This window comes from Anomaloglossus baeobatrachus, chromosome 8 (genome assembly GCF_048569485.1).
Source record: "Anomaloglossus baeobatrachus isolate aAnoBae1 chromosome 8, aAnoBae1.hap1, whole genome shotgun sequence".
NCBI classification, from domain to species: domain Eukaryota; kingdom Metazoa; phylum Chordata; class Amphibia; order Anura; family Aromobatidae; genus Anomaloglossus; species Anomaloglossus baeobatrachus.
In genome coordinates, this window is record NC_134360.1 from 86551165 (window position 1) to 86576208 (window position 25044).

The 25044-nt window shown below is 51.5% G+C and overlaps 1 protein-coding gene across 1 annotated transcript in view; it reads right to left on the minus strand.

Annotated features, from left to right (window-relative positions):
- ACO2 (aconitase 2) overlaps positions 1–25044 on the minus strand; it is a 70229-nt gene that overhangs the window by 42089 nt on the left and 3096 nt on the right. The window contains exons 2-7 of the mRNA XM_075321873.1: positions 21847–21989; positions 21435–21693; positions 21228–21320; positions 20434–20592; positions 19929–20184; positions 1131–1222 (exon numbers count right to left, since the gene is read on the minus strand). Coding sequence (XP_075177988.1) covers positions 1131–1222; positions 19929–20184; positions 20434–20592; positions 21228–21320; positions 21435–21693; positions 21847–21989 — 1002 coding nt within the window. The remainder of the gene's footprint in view (positions 1–1130; positions 1223–19928; positions 20185–20433; positions 20593–21227; positions 21321–21434; positions 21694–21846; positions 21990–25044) is intronic.

The window sequence follows — 25044 nt, forward strand, 5'->3', positions numbered from 1 at the left end:
AGCTGATGGGGGCGGTCACCGGCAACAGGTCCACTGTGATTGGAGAAATCGGTCACAAGGCCGATCTCTCCAATCAGAGCAGTGGAGCTGGGGGAGGGTGATCCAGTGAGGTCACCCAGCTCCAGCCAATGGCCAGTGCTACAGCTGCACTGGCCAGGGCTGGATTTCAATGTTTCAGTCATTTTAAATGGCTGGAACATTACAGTGGCTGTGATTGGTTGAGCGGCGTTCGTCAGCCAATCACAGCCTCCGTAGGTCCGGGGAGGAGGCACCACCCCTCCTGAGGTCAGGTACAGGCCCCCTCCTCCCCGAATCTGCGGTTTATGTTAACCGATCGCAGTCACCGGAGGCTCCGGTGCCGCGATTCCGCCATGACAGAAAGATCAGTCCTTGGTCGTTAAGGCCCAGGGCACAAGGACGGATCTTTCCGTCCATGGTCGTGAAGGGGTTAAGACTGTCTGGTTTACACTATCAAATTTAAAGATGCACAATACTTTTTGGTTAAAGTGCCAAATTTGGTGATTATACCACACTCCGAGGCTGTATAAAATTTAAGGTGTATTTTCATTAAAGATATATTATTGATAGTGCAAAGCCATAATCCATTATGTAGGGGCTAGATTTCTGAACCTCCTGCTATTCTACACAAAGAGGGTCCTCTGCCCCCCAATTTAGCACATTTAACGTGACTGTACAATGAGTGCAGCTATCCCCATAGTTTGAGAGTTGCTAACAGTCAGATGGCCTGGGGAGGGGTCCCATATAGAAAGTCATTGCGAGTCTCACAAATACTTTGCGGTTTAAGTTAGTGGTAAACATTTAGGTCAATAAGACTTGCATTTATTTTATGGAAATATCTGAAATTTGATGAAAATTAAGCAAATTTTATGACTTTTATTCTTCATGCCTTAAAACAGATCGGTAGAGAGGGCCTTGTGACATCAATTATGTCTCTGTGGGTGTGAAAATGATCGAGCCTGTGAAGAGACGAGTGCACGCCACTTGGACTAGTCCAAGTAATATTTTGTCTCACAATATTAAGTAGCAAATCTTACAAAACTGCCAGGAATCTACACTGGAAATGATCAGGGAAAATAAACCAACACTTCAAACATGAAAGCCGTGCCCACCTCATCCAAGTTTAGTTCGATCAATTGATCATATTCGGCTCCCTGATCCGGTACCAAATCACTCTTGAACTCTTCTGCTAGAGATGCGATTTCTGAAATACAAAAATGTTAAAACATCGGCAAAGGTAATCCCTGCAAGTAGTAACTTCATCATCAGACTTCTATTTACAACCCATGCAATTTTAATAGCCTCAAATTGGCCCAGGACAACACGCAAAAATCAGATCTCCAACATTTGCATGAATGTTTCCACCTCTTATATTCTGCATCATAATGAGCAAGGATACTTAAAGGGATTTTGACGCGAGCAACTTTCAATATATCTTGGAATAATGAAGGGAATTTTGTTACTTACCGTAAATTCCTTTTCTTCTAGCTCTTATTGGGAGACCCAGACGATTGGGTGTATAGCACTGCCTCCGGAGGCCACACAAAGCAATTACACTAAAAAGTGTAAGGCCCCTCCCCTTCTGGCTATACACCCCCAGTGGGATCACTGGCTCACCAGTTTTAGTGCAAAAGCAAGAAGGAGGAAAGCCAATAACTGGTTTAAACAAATTCACTCCGAGTAACATCGGAGAACTGAAAACCGTTCAACATGAACAACATGTGTACCCGCAAACAAACCAAAAATCCCGAAGGACAACAGGGCGGGTGCTGGGTCTCCCAATAAGAGCTAGAAGAAAAGGAATTTACGGTAAGTAACAAAATTCCCTTCTTCTTCGGCGCTCTATTGGGAGACCCAGACGATTGGGACGTCCAAAAGCTGTCCCTGGGTGGGTAAAGAAATACCTCATGTTAGAGCTGCAAGACAGCCCTCCCCTACGGGGAGGCAACTGCCGCCTGCAGGACTCTTCTACCTAGGCTGGCGTCCGCCGAAGCATAGGTATGCACCTGATAATGTTTGGTGAAAGTGTGCAGACTCGACCAGGTAGCTGCCTGGCACACCTGTTGAGCCGTAGCCTGGTGTCGTAATGCCCAGGATGCACCCACGGCTCTGGTAGAATGGGCCTTCAGCCCTGATGGAACCGGAAGCCCAGCAGAACGGTAGGCTTCAAGAATTGGTTCTTTGATCCATCGAGCCAGGGTGGCCTTAGAAGCCTGCGACCCTTTGCGCTTACCAGCGACAAGGACAAAGAGTGCATCCGAACGGCGCAAGGGCGCAGTGCGGGAAATGTAGATTCTGAGTGCTCTCACCAGATCTAACAAATGTAAATCCTTCTCATACCGATGAACTGCATGAGGACAAAACGAAGGCAAAGAGATATCCTGATTAAGATGAAAAGAGGATACCACCTTCGGGAGAAACTCCTGAATAGGGCGCAGCACAACCTTGTCCTGGTGGAAGACCAGGAAGGGAGCCTTGGATGATAGTGCTGCCAGCTCAGACACTCTCCGAAGAGATGTGATCGCTACCAGAAAAGCCACTTTCTGTGATAGTCTAGAAAGTGAAACCTCCTTCAGAGGCTCGAAGGGCGGCTTCTGGAGGGCAACTAGTACCCTGTTCAGATCCCATGGATCTAACGGCCGCTTGTACGGGGGTACAATATGGCAAACCCCCTGTAGGAACGTGCGCACCTTAGGAAGGCGTGCCAAACGCCTCTGAAAAAAGACGGATAGCGCCGAGACCTGACCTTTAAGGGAGCCGAGCGACAAACCTTTTTCTAACCCAGATTGCAGGAAAGAAAGAAAGGTAGGCAATGCAAATGGCCAGGGAGACACTCCCTGAGCAGAGCACCAGGATAAAAATATCCTCCACGTTCTGTGGTAGATCTTAGCGGACGTGGGCTTCCTAGCCTGTCTCATGGTGGCAACGACCCCTTGGGACAATCCTGAAGACGTTAGGATCCAGGACTCAATGGCCACACAGTCAGGTTCAGGGCCGCAGAATTCCGATGGAAAAACGGCCCTTGGGATAGTAAGTCTGGTCGGTCTGGGAGTGCCCACGGTTGGCCGACCGTGAGCTGCCACAGATCCGGATACCACGCCCTCCTCGGCCAGTCTGGGGCGACAAGTATGACGCGGCTGCAATCGGATCTGATCTTGCGTAGCACTCTGGGCAAGAGTGCCAGAGGTGGAAACACATAAGGGAGCCGGAACTGCGACCAATCTTGCACTAGGGCGTCTGCCGCCAGCGCTCTTTGATCGCGAGACCGTGCCATGAAGGTTGGGACCTTGTTGTTGTGCCGTGACGCCATTAAGTCGACGTCCGGCATCCCCCAGCGGCGACAGATTTCCTGAAACACGTCTGGGTGAAGGGACCATTCCCCTGCGTCCATGCCCTGGCGACTGAGGAAGTCTGCTTCCCAGTTTTCTATGCCGGGGATGTGAACCGCGGATATGGTGGAGGCTGTGGCTTCCACCCACATCAGAATCCGCCGGACTTCCTGGAAGGCTTGCCGACTGCGTGTCCCCCTTGGTGGTTGATGTATGCCACCGCTGTGGAGTTGTCCGACTGAATTCGGATCTGCCTTCCTTCCAGCCACTGCTGGAAGGCTAGTAGGGCAAGATACACTGCTCTGATTTCCAGAACATTGATCTGAAGGGTGGACTCCTGCTGAGACCACGTACCCTGAGCCCTGTGGTGGAGAAAGACTGCTCCCCACCCTGACAGACTCGCGTCTGTCGTGACCACCGCCCAAGACGGTGGTAGGAAGGATCTTCCCTGTGATAATGAGGTGGGAAGAAGCCACCACTGCAGAGAGTCTTTGGCCGTCTGGGAAAGGGAGACTTTCCTGTCCAGGGATGTTGACTTCCCGTCCCATTGGCGGAGAATGTCCCATTGAAGTGGACGCAGATGAAACTGCGCAAACGGAACCGCCTCTATTGCCGCCACCATCTTCCCGAGGAAGTGCATGAGGCGTCTTAAGGAGTGCGGCTGACTTTGAAGGAGAGCCTGCACCCCAGTCTGTAGAGACCGCTGCTTGTCCAGCGGAAGCTTCACTATCGCTGAGAGTATGAAACTCCATGCCAAGATACGTTAGTGATTGGGTCGGTGACAGATTTGACTTTGGGAAGTTGATGATCCACCCGAACGCCTGGAGAGTCTCCAGTGCAACATTCAGGCTGAATTGGCATGCCTCTTGAGAGGGTGCCTTGACCAGTAGATCGTCCAAGTAAGGGATCACAGAGTGTCCGTGAGAGTGCAAGACTGCTACCACTGCCGCCATGATCTTGGTGAACACCCGAGGGGCTGTTGCCAGACCAAATGGCAGAGCTACGAACTGAAGATGGTCGTCTCCTATCACGAAGCGTAGAAAGCATTGGTGCTCTGTAGCAATCGGCACGTGGAGATAAGCATCTTTGATGTCTATTGATGCTAGGAAATCTCCTTGAGACATTGAGGCAATGACTGAGCGGAGGGATTCCATCCGGAACCGCCTGGCGTTCACATGCTTGTTGAGCAGTTTTAGGTCCAGAACAGGACGGAAGGAGCCGTCCTTTTTTGGAACCACAAAGAGATTGGAGTAAAATCCTCGCCCCCGTTCCTGAGGGGGGACAGGGATCACGACTCCTTCTGCTCTTAGAGAGTCCACCGCCTGCAGCAGGGCATCTGCTCGGTTGGGGTGTGGGGAGGTTCTGAAGAACCGAAGTGGAGGCCGAGAATTGAACTCGATTCTGTACCCGCGAGACAGAATGTCTGTTACCCACCGGTCTTTGACCTGTGACAGCCAAATGTCGCAAAAGCGGGAGAGCCTGCCACCGACCGAGGATGCGGAGGGAGGAGGCCGAAAGTCATGAGGTAGCCGCTTTGGAAGCGGTTCCTCCATTTGCTTTCCTGGGGCGTGAGTGAGCCCGCCAGGAATCTGAGCTCCCTTGTTCTTTCTGAGTCCTTTTGGACGAGGAGAATTGGGCCTTGCCCGAGCCTCGAAAGGACCGAAACCTCGACTGCCACTTTTTCTGTTGAGGTTTACTTGCTCTGGGCTGTGGTAAGGAAGAGTCCTTACCCTTGGACTGTTTTATGATTTCAGCCAATGGCTCACCAAACAGTGTCTCTAGATAATGGCAAGCTGGTTAAGCATTTTTTTGGAACCAGCATCTGCTTTCCAGTCCTTTAACCACAAGGCTCTGCGCAAAACCACAGAATTGGCGGACGCCATAGCGGTACGGCTCGTAGATTCTAGGACAGCATTGATAGCATAGGTCGCAAACGCAGACATTTGCGAAGTTAGGGACGCCACTTGCGGCACTGCTGGATGTATGAAAGCATCCACCTGTGCTAAACCAGCTGAAATAGCTTGGAGTGCCCACACGGCCGCGAATGCTGGAGCAAACGACGCGCCGATAGATTCATAGACAGATTTCAACCAAAGGTCCATCTGTCTGTCGTTGGCATCTTTAAGTGAAGCGCCATCCTCTACTGCGACTATGGATCTAGCCGCAAGCTTGGAAATTGGGGGATCCACCTTTGGACACTGGGTCCAGCGTTTGGCCACCTCAGAGGGAAAAGGATAACGGGTATCTTTAGAACGTTTAGAGAAACGCTTGTCTGGATGAGCGTCGTGTTTCTGGATCGATTCTCTGAAGTCAGAGTGGTCCAAAAAAGCACTTAATTTACGCTTGGGATATAGGAAATGGAACTTCTCCTGCTGTGCAGCTGCCTCCTCTGCAGAAGGGGCTGGGGGAGAAATATCCAACAGCCTATTAATTGCCGATATAAGGTCATTAACCATGGCGTCACCATCAGGGGCATCCAGATTGAGAGGGGCCTCAGGATTAGAATCCTGATCACCGTCCTCAGTCTCATCACAGAGAGACTCTTGTCGCTGAGACCCTGAGCAGTGTGAAGACGTGGAGGGTCTTTCCCAGCGAGCTCGCTTAGGCTGCCTGGGACTGTCATCTGAGTCAGAGACTTCAGCCTGTGATGCTTGAGACCCCCCTGAAGTACGGATTAGTTCCAACTGAGGGGGACCGGAGAGCATAGACACAGCAGTGTCCATGGTCTGAGCAACTGGCCTGGACTGCAAGGTCTCCAGGATTTTTGCCATAGTCACAGACATTTTATCAGCAAAAACTGCAAAGTCTGTCCCCGTCACCGGGGCAGGGTTCACAGGCGTCTCTGCCTGGGCTACCACCACAATAGGCTCTGGCTGACGAAGTGCCACTGGGACTGAACATTGCACACAATGAGAGTCGTTGGAGCCTGCTGGTAGATTAGCCCCACATGCAGTACAAACAGTGTACACAGCCTGTGCCTTGGCACCCTTGCGTTTTGCGGATGACATGTTGCTGCCTCCTCAGAGCAGTACAGGGTGTCCAGCCAAGAAGCGACCTTACAGTGCAAATATATATATATATATATATATATGGTACCAAGAAAAAAGTACACTAATATAACACTGAGGCACTAGTGGGGCCAGCACTAAAGTGCTGCTTACCGCCCGCTTAGGAGCGGGTGTGTGGTCGCCGAAATCCCTTTAGTCTGGGTCTCCCAGAGCCTGCTGCCTTTCCCCAGCCAGACCGCATGTGTAATGGCTGCCGGCGTCCTTGTGGAGAGGGGGGGCGGGCCCTGGGCGTATACAGACGAAGAGCGGGAAGCCTGCTTCCCACTGTGCCTAGTGAGAGGGCTGGAGCATGTAAATAAAGCTCCAGCCCTCGGCGCTGCCTATTGAGCAGCGTCTCTCCCCTACCCTGATTGACAGGGTGGGGGCGGGAACGAAGCGGCGCAAGGCCGCAGAAGCCGGGGGCTAAAGTTAGAAGCGCCGCCGCCGTAAAAGCGCGGTCGGCGCAAAGTCCCCGGCGCACCACAAGTCGCAGCTGCGCCGCCGCTCCAGTAGCGGTCGGCGCAGTAGTTTCCAACATGTAACGTCACTCAGCAAAGCTGCAGTGACCTAACCCCAGCGCACAGCGCTACTGTCCCCGGCGCACTATAACGCTCAGCAAGCCTTGAGAGTGTCCGTGCCTGCCGGGGACACAGAGTACCTGAAAGTTGCAGGGCCTTGTCCCTGAACGGCACTCCCGCTCCAAATCCAGCAGGTTCTCTGGGTCTGTGGATGGAGCCCGGCCCCAGGGCTTGGGGGCCGGCAAGATCCCACTTCCACAGAGCCCTCCAGGGGATGTGGAAGGAAAACAGCATGTGGGCTCCCGCCTCTGTACCAGCAATAGGTACCTCAACCTTACAAGCACCACCGCGGGTGAGAAGGGAGCATGCTGGGGGCCCCATATGGGCCCTCTTTTCTTCCATCCGATAGAGCCAGCAGCTACTGCTGACTACAAACAGTGGAGCTATGCGTGGATGTCTGACCTCCTTCGCACAAAGCAGAAAACTGGTGAGCCAGTGATCCCACTGGGGGTGTATAGCCAGAAGGGGAGGGGCCTTACACTTTTTAGTGTAATTGCTTTGTGTGGCCTCCGGAGGCAGTGCTATACACCCAATCGTCTGGGTCTCCCAATAGAGCGCCGAAGAAAAATAAAATTGAACTTTTGGCCAAGCCATGGGTACAATGCAGCCCCTCATCTAAATAATAAGACTGTTTACTTAGAACGAAAGAAGGGAATTTTGTTTACTTACCGTAAGAAGGGAATTTTGTTACTTACCGTAAATTCCTTTTCTTCTAGCTCTTATTGGGAGACCCAGACGATTGGGGTATAGCTACTGCCCTCTGGAGGCCACACAAAGCACTACACTAAAAGTGCAAGGCCCCTCCCTCTCTGGCTATACCCCCCCGTGGTATCACGGGTACTCCAGTTTTAGTGCCAAAGCAAGAAGGAGGAAGCCAACAACTGGTTTAAACAAATTAACTCCGAGTAACATCGGAGAACTGAAAAACCGTTCAACATGAACAACATGTGTACCCGCAAACAGCAAAAAACAATCCCGAAGGACAACAGGGCGGGTGCTGGGTCTCCCAATAAGAGCTAGAAGAAAAGGAATTTACGGTAAGTAACAAAATTCCCTTCTTCTTCAGCGCTCTATTGGGAGACCCAGACGATTGGGACGTCCAAAAGCTGTCCCTGGGTGGGTAAAGAAATACCTCATGTTAGAGCTGCAAAACAGCCCCCCCCTACGGGGATGTCACTGCCGCCTGCAGGACTCTTCTACCTAAGCTGGCATCCGCCGAAGCATAGGTATGCACCTGATAATGCTTGGTGAACGTGTGCAGACTCGACCAGGTAGCTGCCTGACACACTTGTTGAGCCGAAGCCTGGTGCCGTAATGCCCAGGACGCACCTACGGCTCTGGTTGAGTGGGCTTTTAGCCCTGAAGGAACCGGAAGCCCAGCAGAACGGTAGGCCTCTATAATTGGTTCTTTGATCCATCGAGCCAAGGTGGCTTTAGAAGCCTGCAACCCCTTGCGCGGACCGGCGACAAGGACAAAAAGTGCATCGGAACGGCGCATGGGCGCCGTGCGGGAAATGTAGATCCTGAGTGCTCTCACCAGATCTAGCAAACGCAAGTCCCTTTCATACCGGTGAACCGGATGAGGATAAAAGGAAGGCAATGATATATCCTGATTAAGATGAAACGAGGATACGACCTTAGGGAGAAACTCCGGAATGGGGCGCAGCACAACCTTGTCCTGGTGGAACACCAAGAAGGGAGCCTTGGATGACAGAGCAGCCAGCTCAGACACTCGCCGAAGCGATGTGATCGCAACAAGAAACGCCACTTTCTGTGACAGGCGAGAAAAAGAAACTTCTTTGAGAGGCTCGAAGGGCGGCTTCTGGAGAGCCACTAGTACCCTGTTCAGATCCCATGGATCCAACGGCCGCTTGTACGGGGGCACAATATGACAGACCCCCTGCAGGAACGTGCGCACCTTAGGAAGACGTGCTAGACGCTTCTGAAAAAACACGGATAGTGCCGAGACTTGCCCTTTAAGGGAGCCGAGCGACAAGCCCTTTTCCAACCCTGATTGCAGGAAAGATAGAAAAATGGGCAATGCAAATGGCCAGGGAGACACTCCCTGAGCAGAGCACCAGGTTAAGAAAATCTTCCACGTTCTGTGGTAGATCTTAGCAGAAGTTGACTTCCTAGCTTGTCTCATTGTGGCTACCACTCCCTGGGATAATCCTGTTGACGATAGGATCCAGGACTCAATGGCCACACAGTCAGGTTCAGGGCCGCAGAATTCTGATGGAAAAACGGCCCTTGAGACAGCAGGTCTGGACGGTCTGGAAGCGACCACGGTCGGCCGACCGTGAGATGCCACAGATCCGGATACCACGATCTCCTCGGCCAGTCTGGGGCGACGAGTATGATGCGGCTGCAATCGGATCTGATCTTGCGTAGTACTCTGGGCAAGAGTGCCAGAGGCGGGAATACATATGGGAGGCGGAAGTGCGACCAATCTTGCACCAAGGCGTCTGCCGCCAGCGCTCTTTGATCTCGCGACCGCGCCATGAATGCCGGGACCTTGTTGTTGTGCCGAGACGCCATTAGGTCGACGTCCGGCACTCCCCATCGGCGACAGATTTCCTGAAACACGTCCGGGTGAAGGGACCATTCCCCTGCGTCCATGCCCTGGCGACTGAGGAAGTCTGCTTCCCAGTTTTCTACGCCCGGGATGTGAACCGCGGATATGGTGGATGCTGTGTCCTCCACCCAATTCAGAATGCGCCGGACTTCCTGAAAGGCTTGCCGGCTGCGCGTCCCTCCTTGGTGGTTGATGTATGCCACCGCTGTGGAGTTGTCCGATTGGATTCGGATCTGCTTTCCTTCCAGCCACTGTTGGAAGGCCAGTAGGGCAAGATACACTGCCCTGATTTCCAGAACATTGATCTGAAGGGTGGACTCCTGCTGAGTCCACGTCCCCTGAGCCCTGTGGTGTAGAAACACTGCTCCCCACCCCGACAGACTCGCATCTGTCGTGACTACTGCCCAGGATGGGGGCAGGAAGGATCTTCCCTGAGACAATGAGGTGGGAAGGAGCCACCATTGCAGAGAGTCCTTGGCCGTCTGGGAAAGAGAGACTTTCCTGTCTAGGGAAGTCGTCTTCCCGTCCCATTGGCGGAGAATGTCCCATTGAAGTGGACGCAGATGAAACTGCGCAAAGGGAACTGCTTCCATGGCTGCCACCATCTTCCCTAGGAAGTGCATGAGGCGCCGTAAGGGGTGCGACTGGCCCTGAAGGAGCGATTGCACCCCTGTCTGTAGGGACCGCTGCTTGTTTAGCGGAAGCTTCACTCTCGCTGCTCGAGTATGAAACTCCATGCCAAGATACGTTAGTGACTGTGTCGGTGACAGATTTGACTTTGGAAAGTTGATGATCCATCCAAAAGTCTGGAGAGTCTCCAGCGTAGCCTGTAGACTGAGTTGGCATGCCTCGAGAGGGTGCCTTGACAAGTAGATCGTCTAGGTAAGGGATCACCGAGTGTCCCTGAGAGTGCAAGACTGCTACCACCGCCGCCATGACCTTGGTGAAGACCCGTGGGGCTGTCGCCAGACCAAATGGCAGAGCTACGAACTGAAAATGGTCGTCTCCTATCACAAAACGTAGAAAACGTTGATGTTCTGTAGCAATTGGCACGTGGAGATAAGCATCCTTGATGTCTATTGAGGCAAGGAAGTCTCCTTGAGACATTGAGGCAATGACAGAACGGAGGGTTTCCATCCGGAACCTCCTGGCGTGCACATGTTTGTTGAGCAGTTTTAGGTCCAGAACAGGACGGAATGAGCCGTCCTTTTTTGGCACCACAAAGAGATTGGAGTAAAACCCTCTCCCTTGTTCCTGAAACGGTACAGGAACCACTACTCCCTCCGCTCTTAGGGAGTCCACCGCCTGCCGCAGGACATCTACACGGTCTGGGTGTGGGGAGGTTCTGAAGAACCGAGCTGGAGGACGAGAACTGAACTCGATTCTGTACCCGCGCGACAAAATGTCCGTCACCCACCGGTCTTTGACCTGTGACATCCAAATGCCGGAAAAGCGGGAGAGCCTGCCCCCGACCGGAGATGCGGAGGGAGGGGACTGGAAGTCATGAGGTAGCCGCTTTGGAAGCGGTTCCTCCATTTGCTTTCTTGGGGCGTGAATGAGCCCTCCAGGAATCTGAGTTTCTTTGCGTCCTCTGAGTCCCTTTGGACGAGGAGAATTGTGTTTTGCCCGAACCTCGAAAGGACTGAAACTTCTGCTGCCACTTTCTCTGCTGAGGTTTGCTTGATCTGGGCTGGGGTAAAGAGGAGTCTTTACCCTTGGACTGTTTAATGATGTCAGCCAGTGGCTCGCCAAACAGTCTTTCTCTAGACAAAGGCAAGCTGGTTAAACATTTTTTGGAACCAGCATCTGCTTTCCAGTCCTTTAACCACAGTGCCCTGCGCAAAACTACCGAATTGGCAGACGCCATTGAGGTGCGGCTGGTAGATTCTAGGACCGCATTGATAGCGTAAGACGCAAACGCGGACATCTGCGAGGTAAGGGACGCCACTTGCGGCACCGCTGGATGTAAGATAGCATCCACTTTCGCTAAACCAGCTGAAATAGCTTGTAGCGCCCATACGGCTGCGAATGCTGGAGCAAACGACGCGCCGATAGCTTCATAGACAGATTTTAACCAAAGGTCCATCTGTCTGTCATTGGCATCTTTAAGTGAAGCGCCATCTTCCACTGCAACTATGGATCTAGCTGCAAGTTTGGAAATCGGGGGATCCACCTTTGGACACTGGGTCCAGCGCTTGACCACCTCAGGGGGGAAAGGATAACGTGTATCCTTAGAACGTTTAGAGAAACGCTTTTCTGGATGAGCATCGTGTTTCTGGATTGATTCTCTGAAGTCAGAGTGATCCAACAGAGCACTTAATTTACGCTTGGGATAGAGGAAACGAAATTTCTCCTGCTCTGCCGCTGCCTCTTCTGCTGAAGGGGTTGGGGGAGAAATATCTAACAGCCTATTGATGGCTGAGATAAGATCGTTTACCATGGCGTCCCCATCCGGGGTATCCAGATTGAGAGGGGTTCCAGGATTAGACTCCTGATCACTCTCTTCAGACACATCACAGGGAGACTGATTGCGCTGAGACCCTGAGCAGTGTGATGACGTTGAGGGTCTTTCCCAGCGAGCCCGCTTGGGGTGGCTGGGGCAATCATCTGAGTCATCATACTCATCCTGAGAGGCCGGGGACCCCCTTGCAGTCTGGATTAAATCCAACTGCGGAGGGTTAGAGGACATAGACCTCGCCGTGTCCATAGACTGAGCCCCAGGCATGGATTGCAAAGTTTCCAGGATTTTTGCCATAGTCACCGACATATTAACCGCAAAAACTGCAAAGTCTGACCCTGACACCGGGGCAGGACTTACAGGCGTCTCAGCCTGGGTCACTATCTCTCCTGACTCCGGCTGGCGAAGCAGCACCGGATCTGAGCATTGCACACAATGGGGGTCTTTGGAACCTGCTGGTAGAGCAGTCCCACAAGCAGCACACACAGTGCACACAGCCCTAGCCTTGGCAGCTTTGCGTCTTGTGGATGACATGCTGCTGCTTCCTCAGAGCGATCTGGGGTATTCAGCCAGGAAGCGACCTCACAGTGCAAGAAATCAATAAATCTCTATGTCCAGTGACACAATACACTAACATACACTGAGGCACTAGAGGGGCCAGCTGAAAAGCCGCTTACCGCCCGCTAAAGAGCGGGTGTGTGGTCTTCCAAAGCCCCTCAGTCTAGGTCTCCCAGAGCCTTGCGTCCTTCTTCCAGCCAGCCATGCATGTAATGGCTGCCGGCGTCCTGAGGGAAGAAGGGGGGCGGGCCCTGGGCGTTCCTGACCAAGAGCGGGAAGCCTGCTCCCTCTGTGCCTAGTGAGAGGGCTGGAGCATGTAAATCAGGCTCCAGCCCTCGTCGCTGCCGTGAAACAGCGTCTCTCCCCTACCCTGATTGACAGGGTGGGGGCGGGAACGATCGGAGCTGCCGGCGTCCTAGGCCCAAAAGCCGGGGACTAGAGTTATAAACGCCGCCGCCGTAAAAGCGCGGTCGGCGTATCCCCGGCGCACCACAAGTCACAGCAGCGCCGCCCGGTCCAGTGAGGGTCGGCGCTGCGTTCCCAGAACACAAAGTCCCCCAGATGACTGTAGGAACACCAGCTCAGTGTACGGTCCCCGGCGCACTACAACACCCAGCCAGCCCGGAGTGTGTCTGTGCCTGCCGGGGACACAGAGTACCTGTATGATGCAGGGCCCGGTCCCTGATGGTACTCCTGCTCCGTATCCATCAGGTTCTGATGGGTCTGTGGATGGAGCCCGGCGACAGAGCTTTGAGGCCGGCAGGATCCCACTTCCACAGAACCCCCAAGGGGATGTGGAAGGAAAAACAGCATGTCAGGCTCCAGCCCTGTACCAGCAATAGGTACCTCAACCTTACAACACCATCCAGGGGTGAGAAGGGAGCATGCTGGGAACACTATATGTGTCCTCTTTTCTTCCATCCGAACTAGTCAGCAGCTACTGCTGACTAAAATCTGTGGAGCTATGCATGGAATGTCTGACCTCCTTCGCACACAAAGCTAAAACTGGAGTACCCGTGATACCACGGGGGGGTATAGCCAGAGAGGGAGGGGCCTTGCACTTTTAGTGTAGTGCTTTGTGTGGCCTCCAGAGGGCAGTAGCTATACCCCAATCGTCTGGGTCTCCCAATAGAGCGCTGAAGAAATTCCTTTTCTTCTAGCTCCAATTGGGAGACCCAGACAATTGGGTGTATAGGCTATGCCTCCGGAGGCCGCACAAAGTATTACACTTAAAAGTGTTAAGCCCCTCCCCTTCTGCCTATACACCCCCCGTGCTCCCACGGGCTCCTCAGTTTTGGTGCAAAAGCAAGAAGGAGGAAAAAGAATTATAAACTGGTTTAAAGTAACTTCAATCCGAAGGAATATCGGAGAACTGAAACCATTCAACATGAACAACATGTGTACACAAAAAAACAGGGGCGGGCGCTGGGTCTCCCAATTGGAGCTAGAAGAAAAGGAATTTACGGTAAGTAAACAAAATTCCCTTCTTCTTTGTCGCTCCATTGGGAGACCCAGACAATTGGGACGTCCAAAAGCAGTCCCTGGGTGGGTAAAATACCTCGTAAGAGAGCCGTAAAACGGCCTCTTCCTACAGGTGGGCAACCGCCGCCTGAAGGACTCTTCTACCTAGGCTGGCATCCGCCGAAGCATAGGTATGCACCTGATAGTGTTTCGTGAAAGTGTGCAGGCTCGACCAGGTAGCCGCCTGACACACCTGCTGAGCCGTAGCCTGGTGCCTCAAAGCCCAGGACGCGCCCACGGCTCTGGTAGAATGGGCCTTCAGCCCTGAGGGAACCGGAAGCCCAGCCGAACGGTAGGCTTCGAGAATTGGCTCCTTGATCCACCGAGCCAAGGTTGATTTGGAAGCCTGTGACCCTTTACGCTGGCCAGCGACAAGGACAAAGAGTGCATCCGAGCGGCGCAGGGGCGCCGTACGAGAAATGTAGAGTCTGAGTGCTCTCACCAGATCTAACAAGTGCAAATCCTTTTCACATTGGTGAACTGGATGAGGACAAAAAGAAGGTAAGGAGATATCCTGATTGAGATGAAAGGGGGATACCACCTTAGGGAGAAATTCCAGAACCGGACGCAGAACCACCTTGTCCTGGTGAAACACCAGGAAAGGGGCTTTGCATGACAGCGCTGCTAGCTCAGACACTCTCCGAAGTGAAGTGACTGCTACTAGAAAAACCACTTTCTGCGAAAGGCGTGAGAGAGAAATATCTCTCATTGGCTCGAATGGTGGTTTCTGAAGAACCAGCAGCACCCTGTTCAGATCCCAGGGTTCTAACGGCCGCTTGTAAGGAGGAACGATGTGACAAACCCCCTGCAGGAACGTGCGTACCTGTGGAAGTCTGGCTAGGCGCTTCTGGAAAAACACAGAGAGCGCTGAGACTTGTCCCTTAAGGGAGCCGAGCGACAAACCCTTTTCCAGTCCAGATTGAAGGAAGGACAGAAAAGTGGGCAAGGCAAAAGGCCAGGGAGAAAAACCCTGAGCAGAGCACCACGACAGGAAAATTTTCCACGTCCTGTGGTAGATCTTGGCGGACGTTGGTTTCCTAGCCTGTCTCATAGTGGCAATGACGTCTTGAGATAACCCTGAAGACGCTAGGATCCAGGACTCAATGGCCACACAGTCAGGTTGAGGGCCGCAGAATTCAGATGGAAAAACGGCCCTTGAGATAGCAAGTCTGGTCGGTCTGGTAGTGCCCACGGTTGGCCGACCGTGAGATGCCACAGATCCGGGTACCACGACCGCCTCAGCCAGTCTGGAGCGACGAGGATGACGCGGCGGCAGTCGGCCCTGATCTTGCGTAACACTCTGGGCAACAGTGCCAGCGGAGGAAACACATAAGGGAGCTGAAACTGCGACCAATCCTGAACTAAGGCGTCTGCCGCCAGAGCTCTGGGATCTTGAGACCGTGCCATGAACGTCGGTACCTTGTTGTTGTGCCGGGACGCCATGAGGTCGACGTCCGGCACCCCCCAGCGGCAACAGATCTCCTGAAACACGTCCGGGTGAAGGGACCATTCCCCTGCGTCCATGCCCTGGCGACTGAGGAAGTCTGCTTCCCAGTTTACCACGCCTGGAATGTGAACTGCAGAGATGGTGGAGGCCGTGGCTTCCACCCACATCAAAATCCGCCGGACTTCCTGGAAGGCTTGCCGACTGCGTGTGCCGCCTTGGTGGTTGATGTATGCCACCGCTGTGGAATTGTCCGACTGAATTCTGATCTGCTTGCCTTCCAGCCACTGCTGGAACGCTTTCAGGGCAAGATACACTGCCCGTATTTCCAGAACATTGATCTGAAGCGAGGACTCTTGCTGGGTCCACGTACCCTGAGCCCTGTGGTGGAGAAAAACCGCTCTCCACCCTGACAGACTCGCGTCCGTCGTGACCACCTCCCAGGATGGGGGTAGGAAGGATTTCCCCTTCGATAATGAAGTGGGAAGAAGCCACCACCGAAGGGAAGCTTTGGTCGCCTGAGAGAGGGAGACGTTCCTGTCGAGGGACGTCGGCTTCCTGTCCCATTTGCGTAGGATGTCCCATTGAAGAGGACGCAGGTGAAACTGCGCGAAAGGAACTGCCTCCATTGCTGCCACCATCTTCCCCAGGAAGTGCATGAGGCGCCTCAAGGGGTGTGACTGGCCTTGAAGGAGAGATTGTACCCCTGTCTGTAGTGACCGCTGCTTGATCAGCGGAAGCTTCACTATCGCTGAGAGGGTATGAAACTCCATGCCAAGGTATGTGAGCGATTGGGCCGGTATCAGATTTGACTTTGGAAAATTGATGATCCACCCGAAACTCTGGAGAGTCTCCAGGGTAGCGTCGAGGCTGTGTTGGCATGCCTCTTGAGAGGGTGCCTTGATCAGGAGATCGTCCAAGTAAGGGATCACCGAGTGACCCTGAGAGTGGAGGACCGCTACTACAGTAGCCATAACCTTGGTGAAAACCCGTGGGGCTGTTGCCAGGCCGAACGGCAGTGCCACGAACTGCAGGTGTTCGTTTTCTATGGCGAAGCGCAAGAAGCGCTGGTGCTCTGGAGCAATCGGTACGTGGAGATAAGCATCTTTGATATCGATCGATGCAAGGAAATCTCCTTGGGACATTGAGGCGATGACGGAGCGGAGGGATTCCATCCGGAACCGCCTGGTCGTTACGTGTTTGTTGAGAAGTTTCAGGTCCAGGACAGGACGGAAAGACCCGTCCTTCTTTGGGACCACAAACAAGTTGGAGTAAAAACCGTGGCCCTGTTGCTGAAGAGGAACAGGGACCACCACTCCTTCTGCCTTCAGAGTGCCCAGCGCCTGCAGAAGAGCCTCGGCTCGCTCGGGAGGCGGGGATGACCTGAAGAATCGAGTCGGGGGACGAGAGGTGAACTCTATCTTGTAACCGTGAGACAGAATGTCTCTCACCCAACGGTCTTTTACCCGTGGCAGCCAGGCGTCGCAAAAGCGGGAGAGCCTGCCACCGACCGAAGATGCGGAGTGAGGAGGCCGAAAGTCATGAGGAAGCCGCTTTGGTAGCGGCACCTCCGGTGGCCTTTTTAGGACGTGACTTAGACCGCCATGCGTCAGAGTTCCTTTGATCTTTCTGAGGCCTTTTGGACGAGGAGAACTGGGATTTGCCCGCGCCCCGAAAGGACCGAAACCTCGACTGCCCCTTCCTCTGTTGGGGTATGTTCGGTTTGGGCTGGGGTAAGGATGTATCCTTTCCCTTGGATTGTTTGATGATTTCATCCAAACGCTCGCCAAACAATCGGTCGCCAGAAATTGGCAAACTGGTTAAGCGCTTTTTGGAAACAGAATCTGCCTTCCATTCCCGTAGCCACAAGGCCCTGCGGAGTACCACCGAATTGGCGGCTGCAACCGCCGTACGGCTCGCAGAGTCCAGGACAGCATTAATAACGTAAGACGCAAATGCCGACGTCTGAGTGGTTATGGACGCCACCTGTGGCGCAGACGTGCGTGTGGCTGCGTCAATTTGCGCTTGACCTGCTGAGATAGCTTGTAGCGCCCATACGGCTGCGAACGCTGGGGCAAAAGAAACGCCGATAGCTTCATAGATGGATTTCAACCAGAGCTCCATCTGCCTGTCAGTGGCATCTTTGAGTGAAGCCCCATCTTCCACTGCAAGTATGGATCTAGCTGCCAGTCTGGAGATTGGAGGATCCACCTTGGGACACTGAGTCCAACCCTTGACCACGTCAGGGGGAAAAGGATAACGTGTATCCTTAAGGCGCTTAGAAAAACGCTTATCTGGACAAGCATGGTGATTCTGGACTGCCTCTCTGAAATCAGAGTGGTCCAGAAACATACTCTGTGTACGCTTGGGAAACCTGAAACGGAATTTCTCCTGCTGAGAAGCTGACTCCTCCACCGGAGGAGCTGAAGGAGAAATATCCAACATACGATTGATGGACGCAATAAGGTCGTTCACTATGGCGTCCCCGTCCGGAGTATCAAGATTGAGAGCGGCCTCAGGATCAGAATCCTGATCAGCTGTCTCCGCATCATCAACCAGAGATTCCCCCCTCTGAGACCCTGCACAATATGATGATGTCGAGGGAAAATCTAAGCGAGCTCGCTTAGTCGGTCTGGGGCTGAGGTCTGTGTCAGAACCCTCAGCCTGGGATCCATGAGATACCCCGGGAGGACATTGTTGGTCCAGCTGAGGTGGGCCAGGGAACAAAGATTCAACAGAGTCCCTGTGCTGAGATACCGGCCTGGACTGCAAGGCTTCTAGTATCTTAGCCATAGTCTCAGAGAGTTTTGCAAACTCCGTCCCCGTCACCTGAACAGTGTTAGCAGGTGGCTCCCCCTGGGCCCCTCTTAGCAGAGGCTCCGGCTGAGTAAGTGCCACAGGGGCCGAACAGTGCACACAATGAGGGTCAGTGGAACCTGCCGGTAGCGGGGTCGTGCATGCGGCGCAGGCAACATAATAAGCCTGTGTTTTGGCACCCCTGCCTTTCATGAGCGCCATGCTATTATCTTCCCTGAGTAACACAATAGGGTATATAGCCAGAAATCAACTGTGCACCATACAGTGTAAAACATATATACCATAAACATATAATGTTACACTACTGCACAATGGGGCTAGCACCACAGGTGCTGCTTACCACCCGCCTAAAGCGGTTGTGAGGCCACCAGAGTCCCTGCCTGGGTCTCCCAGAGCTTGTCTCCCCTCTGCAGCGTCCGAGGAGCTGACAGGAATGGCTGCCGGCGTCCTGAGGAGAGGAGGGAGCCGTGGGCGTGACCCAGAAAGAGCGGGAACTGGTGCCCGCACTGTGCACAGTGAGAGGGGTGGAGTATGCAAAGCATGCTCCAGCCCTCAGTGCTGCTCGTTCTGTGCAGCGTCCCGCCCTTCCCCTGCCTGTCAGGGCTGTGGGCGGGAGGAAAGGAAACTAGGCCGCAAAAAGCCGGGGACTCTAGTAATAAACGCGGCCGCCGTAAAAGCGCGGCCGGCGTGAAAGTCCCCGGCGCACTACAAGTCCCAGCCGCGCCGCAGTGTTTCCATGGCCGCGGCGGTCAGTGCGGCAGTCCCTATACATAAACACACTCAGCAACGCTGAGTGTGTAATGGCACATATTAACCCGGTCAGCGCCGTGGTCCCCGGTGCACTAGCACACCCAGCAAAGCTGGAGTGTTGCTGTGCGCTGTCCCCACAGGGATACAGAGTACCTCCAAGTAGCAGGGCCATGTCCCTGAACGATACCCGGCTCCTATCCAGCAGGCTCCACAGGAGTTGTGGATGAAGCACGGTCTCAGTGCCTGGAGACCGATAGGATCCCACTTCACCCAGAGCCCTGAGGGGGATGGGGAAGGAAAACAGCATGTAGGCTCCAGCCTCCGTACCCGCAATGGATACCTCAACCTTACAACACCACCGACAAGAGTGGGGTGAGAAGGGAGCATGCTGGGGGCTCTATATGGGCCCACTTTTCTTCCATCCGACATGGTCAGCAGCTGCTGCTGACCAATCTGTGGAGCTGTGCGTGCGTGTCTGACCTCCTTCGCACAAAGCAAAAAAACTGAGGAGCCCGTGGGAGCACGGGGGGTGTATAGGCAGAAGGGGAGGGGCTTAACACTTTTAAGTATAATACTTTGTGCGGCCTCCGGAGGCATAGCCTATACACCCAATTGTCTGGGTCTCCCAATGGAGCGACAAAGAAACACTAATATCTACAATGCAAGGATGATTTTTTTTTTTTATATAGCAGCCAAGTTCCCTCTATGAATGTCAAAACCGATCAATTTTACTTTTGGCGGAGACACCCTTTAATTTCCACATCTTAAGTTATTACCATTATGGCCAATGTGCAACGATACATGCCTTTTACAGCTTTCAGGACATAACGTACCTGAACGCCCAGTTTTTTCCAAGTATTTTTTCATACGATGATTGTAGGGAAACACAGATGTAGTAGCTCCAATCTCAGCTCCCATATTGCAGATCGTAGCCATTCCAGTACATGAAATGGAGTCCACCCCTGGTCCGTGATATTCTACAATGGCCCCAGTGCCACCCTTCACAGTCAAGATACCCGCTACTTTAAGAATGACATCTTTTGGGGACGTCCAGCCAGACAGCTTTCCGGTCAGTTTTACACCAATAACCTAGAATTACGAAAGGTTAGTTAAACACAGTTTTGTTATTTTTTTCTATAATTCAATAGTATATATGAAAATGGCTCCATCAATGGTTCCATCCTCTGGTGAATTCAGATTTTCACATTATGGAAATAGGGAGGGGTACCCATACAAATATGGGGAGAACGTACAAACTCTCTGCAGAGATTGGCCTTGGTGGGAATTAAACTAGTGTGAACCCCTGAGCCGCCCCATAAAGAAAAGCAACCCACTCACCTTCGGGCATTTGAGTTCCCAAGGAATCCCAGCCATAACGTCTACAGCATCAGCACCACCTACGCCAATGCAGATCCCTCCGAGCCCACCACCATTAGGAGTGTGAGAATCAGTACCAATAAGGAGCACACCGGGATATGCGTAGTTTTCCAAGATAATCTAAGGAATATAAAATTACAATAATTTGAGCATAAGGTTATCAAATTCATAACAATGTGACCACAACTCTTTCTCTATGCAACAATCGAGAAAAATGAGGGCCCATGTGTCACTAAATGCACATACTGTATGTCCAATATCTAACAATACATAATTACCAATCAAACTTACGTTGCATGGTATATTTTTTTGGAGTGGCCCTCTGTATAGGAAAGCAAAATTTGCTATACAGTGAAGAAAAGCATGGTATGTAGAGGACATTTTGGCCTTATGTGAACAGTAAAGTATACATAAGGAATAGCTCAACATATACTGTATGCAGAGAGCACAGAAGCAGTGTGTACTGGGTCTGATACCCATCAGGGTATAACTAAAATCTTATGGAAAGATCCAATACAGATCCACAGGCTTGGTGATCCATTTATTTTTTTTCTACCAATCTTACGCCTGAGCTTGTTACGATGAAATATGTCCCATTATAACCCACAGGCCCAAGATTCCTACAAGCCCACTTAGTGTAATTTGAACTACAAACAAAATTAAGTGATCCCAGTTTTCCTGACACTACAACAAACTCTGCAATTAATACATTAGTCATTTTTACCAATGTGGATTCACATAGGTTGGAAACCTACCTGATGGATGATGCCGGACCCTGGTTTCCAGAAGCCAACACCATATTTAGCTCCAGCAGTTGCTAAGAAATTATACACTTCTTGGTTAACATCCTAAAACAAAAGTGATAAAAATAGTGTTAATCCCCATACAGCAAAGTACATAGTATGGAAGCTTCAGTCATGAAATAAGAGCCCATAGAGGGTCTTTTACATCACGAGCCATACCTTTGCCCTTTTGAGATCCTGATCTCCACCAAGCTGGGCTTCAATTAAGTGATCACAGTGGATAGTTGAAGGCACAGCAACCCGGGGCAGCCCACTGCTAATGAACTGAAGCATCGCCATCTGGGCGGTGGCATCCTGCATGGCCACCCTGTCTGGTCGTAGCCGGAGGTAAGTCTTTCCACGCACTATATCCTGTTTAACTGGGTCATCAAGATGGCCATATACAATCTTCTCTGATAGGGTAAGGGGTCGGTCCAAGCTTAAAAGTATAAAAGGAAGACATTTAGTGCTTGTTTCATGGAAAAAGAAAAACTCAAAAACTTTGCAAATTACCCAAGTAAAAAAAAAAAAGTTATATACAATATTAATTCCCCAATATTGTATCTGATCTGGACCCATGCTATACACTTACCGTTTGCGAACAATGTCAATATTTTTCCCCACTTTTTCATAGTTGATATATTCATTGTTCTCAAAATGGCTCATCGCCACTTTGGCCCTCTGGCACAGGACAGCAGAAATGTGATACCTGCGTGCTCCATGGCCCAAGGCTTGCTGTGGGATAAGACGGGCGAGAAAGTTAAAATCCATTGAAAATATAACCTTGTGCTAATATTTTACTACGTTTCAAAAAAAAAAAAAAAAAAAAAAAAAAAAGGGGTTCAATAATAAATTGATTGACCATCCTTATGGCGCATGCACACGACCACGTGTCCTGTTTTAACCCCTTCAGCCCCCGGGCACTTTCCGTTTTTGTTTTTAGCTCCCCTTCTTCCGAGAGGCGTGACTTTTTTATTTTTCCGTCAATCTTGCCATATGAGGGCTTGTTTTTTGCGGGACGAGTTGTACTTTTAAATGAAACCATAAGTTTTACCATATAGTGTACTGGAAAACGGAAAAAAATTCCAAGTGTGGAAAAATTGCAAAAAAAGTGGGATTGTACAATAGTTTTTGGGATATTTTATTCACCGTGTTCACTATATGGTAAAACTGATGTGTGGGTATGATGCCTCAGGTCGGTGCGAGTTTATAGACACCAAACATGTATAGGTTTACTTGTATCTAAGGGGTTAAAAAAAATTCACAAGCTTGTCCGAAAAACGTGGCGCACGTTTTGCGCCATTTTCCAAAACCCGTAGCGTTCTCATTTTTCAAGATCTGAGGCTCAGTGATGGCTTATTTTTTGCGTCTCGACCTGACGTTCTTAACGGTACCATTTTTGCACAGATGCTACATTTTAATCGCCTGTTATTGCATTTTGCGGCGACCAAAAAACGTAATTTTGGCGTTTGGAATTTTTTTGCCGCTACGCCGTTTACTGATCAGATTCATTGATTTTATATTTTGATAGATCGGGCATTTCTGAACGTGGCGATACCAAATATGTGTGTATTTTTTATTTTTTTAACCCTTTAATTTTCAATGGGGTGAAAGGGGGGTGATTTGAACTTTTAGGTTTTTTTAAAACTTTTTTTTTTACTTTTTTTTTTATTTTACTAGTCCCCCTAGGGGGCTATTGCGATCAGCAATCCGATCGCTCTGCACTATATGCAGATCTCAGCTACAGAGCTGAGAACTGCAGATTTGCTGCTTTACTTTCAATGCCGGCTGTATTCCGGCATTGAGAGGAAGTGACTCATGTTAGCCACAGGCGTCATCACATGACCCTGTGCTACCATGGCAACCGCCGAAAGTCACGTGATCATGTCATGTGACTTCCGGCGGGGGCGGGGTAAGTCACTGTCATGGCGGCGCCCATATACATATCGCTGCCAAGACTTTGGCAGCGAAATGTAAGGGGTTAATGGCCGCGGGTGGAAGCGATTCCACCCGCGGCTAGCAGGCACACATATCAGCTGTTGATAACAGCTGATATGTGCGCGTCTCGCCGCCGCCGACCGGCGGCAGGGGCGGGGCTTACCGGCACACGATCCATGACGTATCTAGTACGTCATGGGTCGTTAAGGGGTTAATAATTATGGTAAATATAAAGTCACTTGGTATCCTGGCATTTTTCATACAGGCGATATTCAGGGATGGGCAGCAGAGGGTCCGCACATGTAAGGTGGCTCCACACAAAGTCCAGACAAGGAGGATCCAATAAAAGGCCGCCACCTCTGAAAGCCATTTATTCTAAATGGTAGCGATATGTCGGTCGCAAAGAATCTGACACAAAGGTACGGCTCCCTGCTGTGACTGATGGGATCCGGAACCCCAGTGACAGCCACTGAATTCTCATAACGGCTCTCACAGGGCGTAAAATTTGGGTGATTGGTGGTTGAAACCATGACCACCCGAACAAAACCCTGCCCACCCAGCAATTTGGCCCGTTATGAGTGGGCAGGGGGATTTAACAGGATGGTGGGCGGAGTTTTGGCAATATTAGCATAAGCTTAAATATGTGCTTACCTGGGGTGAAAACATTTTATACGGATCCATTTAGGATCCAAAAGAGCCAGCTCTTTTTGGTGAGCAGAGAACCGGGACAACAAAAAGAACCGGACTGTCCAACACTACTAAGTGGTGTCCACTAGTGTGTGGGTGATGCAAGAAGAAAGGTGGGATTTCTACTCTAAGAGAACCTTTAAAGAGTTGACCAGCGCAACAGGCAGGAGTAAAAGCCTCAATCTTAGTGGTCGCTCACACGGTGTATAAAAATAAATTGGATGGCAAGCAGAGCCACAGTATAGGCACGTCACTCAGGTGATTTGCTGCCATGTGGAGGCTGTGGCCACGGCTAACCTGAGTTCACTTCACTTCAGTTGCGGCCTGAACTTCACAGTGGGGCAGTCATGTTCTATGGCGCTTGCTGTGAGTGTCAGATGTAGCAGTGCTGGAAGCATCGTGGGACCTCAAGTGGATTACACTGGACCTGGATGGGGGGGGGGTTAATGAAGTGGTGAACGAGGGTGCTTTTTTTGTCTTTTATTCTAAATAAAGCATTATTTCGGTGTTTGTGTTAATTTAATTTCACTTACAGATTAGTGATGAGGGGGTGTCTCGAGTAGATTCCTGCCATCACTGATCTAAGACTTAGTGGCAGCTATGGGCTATCAACTTTTTATTACCCCAACTGCCACGGCATCAGAGTAAACGAGATGATCTGGGTAAAGTCCTGGGACTGTCGAATCTAACAGATGCGACAATTCTGAGCGGCTGCTAGCTGATATTTTTAGGCTGGGGGGCTCCCAATAACATGGGTCTCCCCAGCCTGAGAATACCAGCCCTTAGCTGTGAGTCTATCTTGGCTGGGTATCAAAATTGGGGGGGGGGGAGGGGGGGGGGGAGGAAACCGCACGCCGTTTTTTACATTAGGTATTTATAGTGCTGTACGATATAAACCCGCCCACCGGCGGCTGTGATTGGTTGCAGTCAGACAGCTGTCACTCAGCATGGGGGCGTGTCTGACTGCAATCAATCACAGCCAACGGTGGGCTGGAGAAACAGTGCATATTCAATGAAGGTAATAAGAGCCCCGGGAAGTGAACGACTGGCCGCAGGCGCAGTGTGACAGCCGCATTGGTGATTTGGTAAGTATGAAGCGCTTGCTTCTACTCCTTTGCTCAAGATTCTGGTCCCCATTGACATTATGGGAAGCGGCATCTAGCCA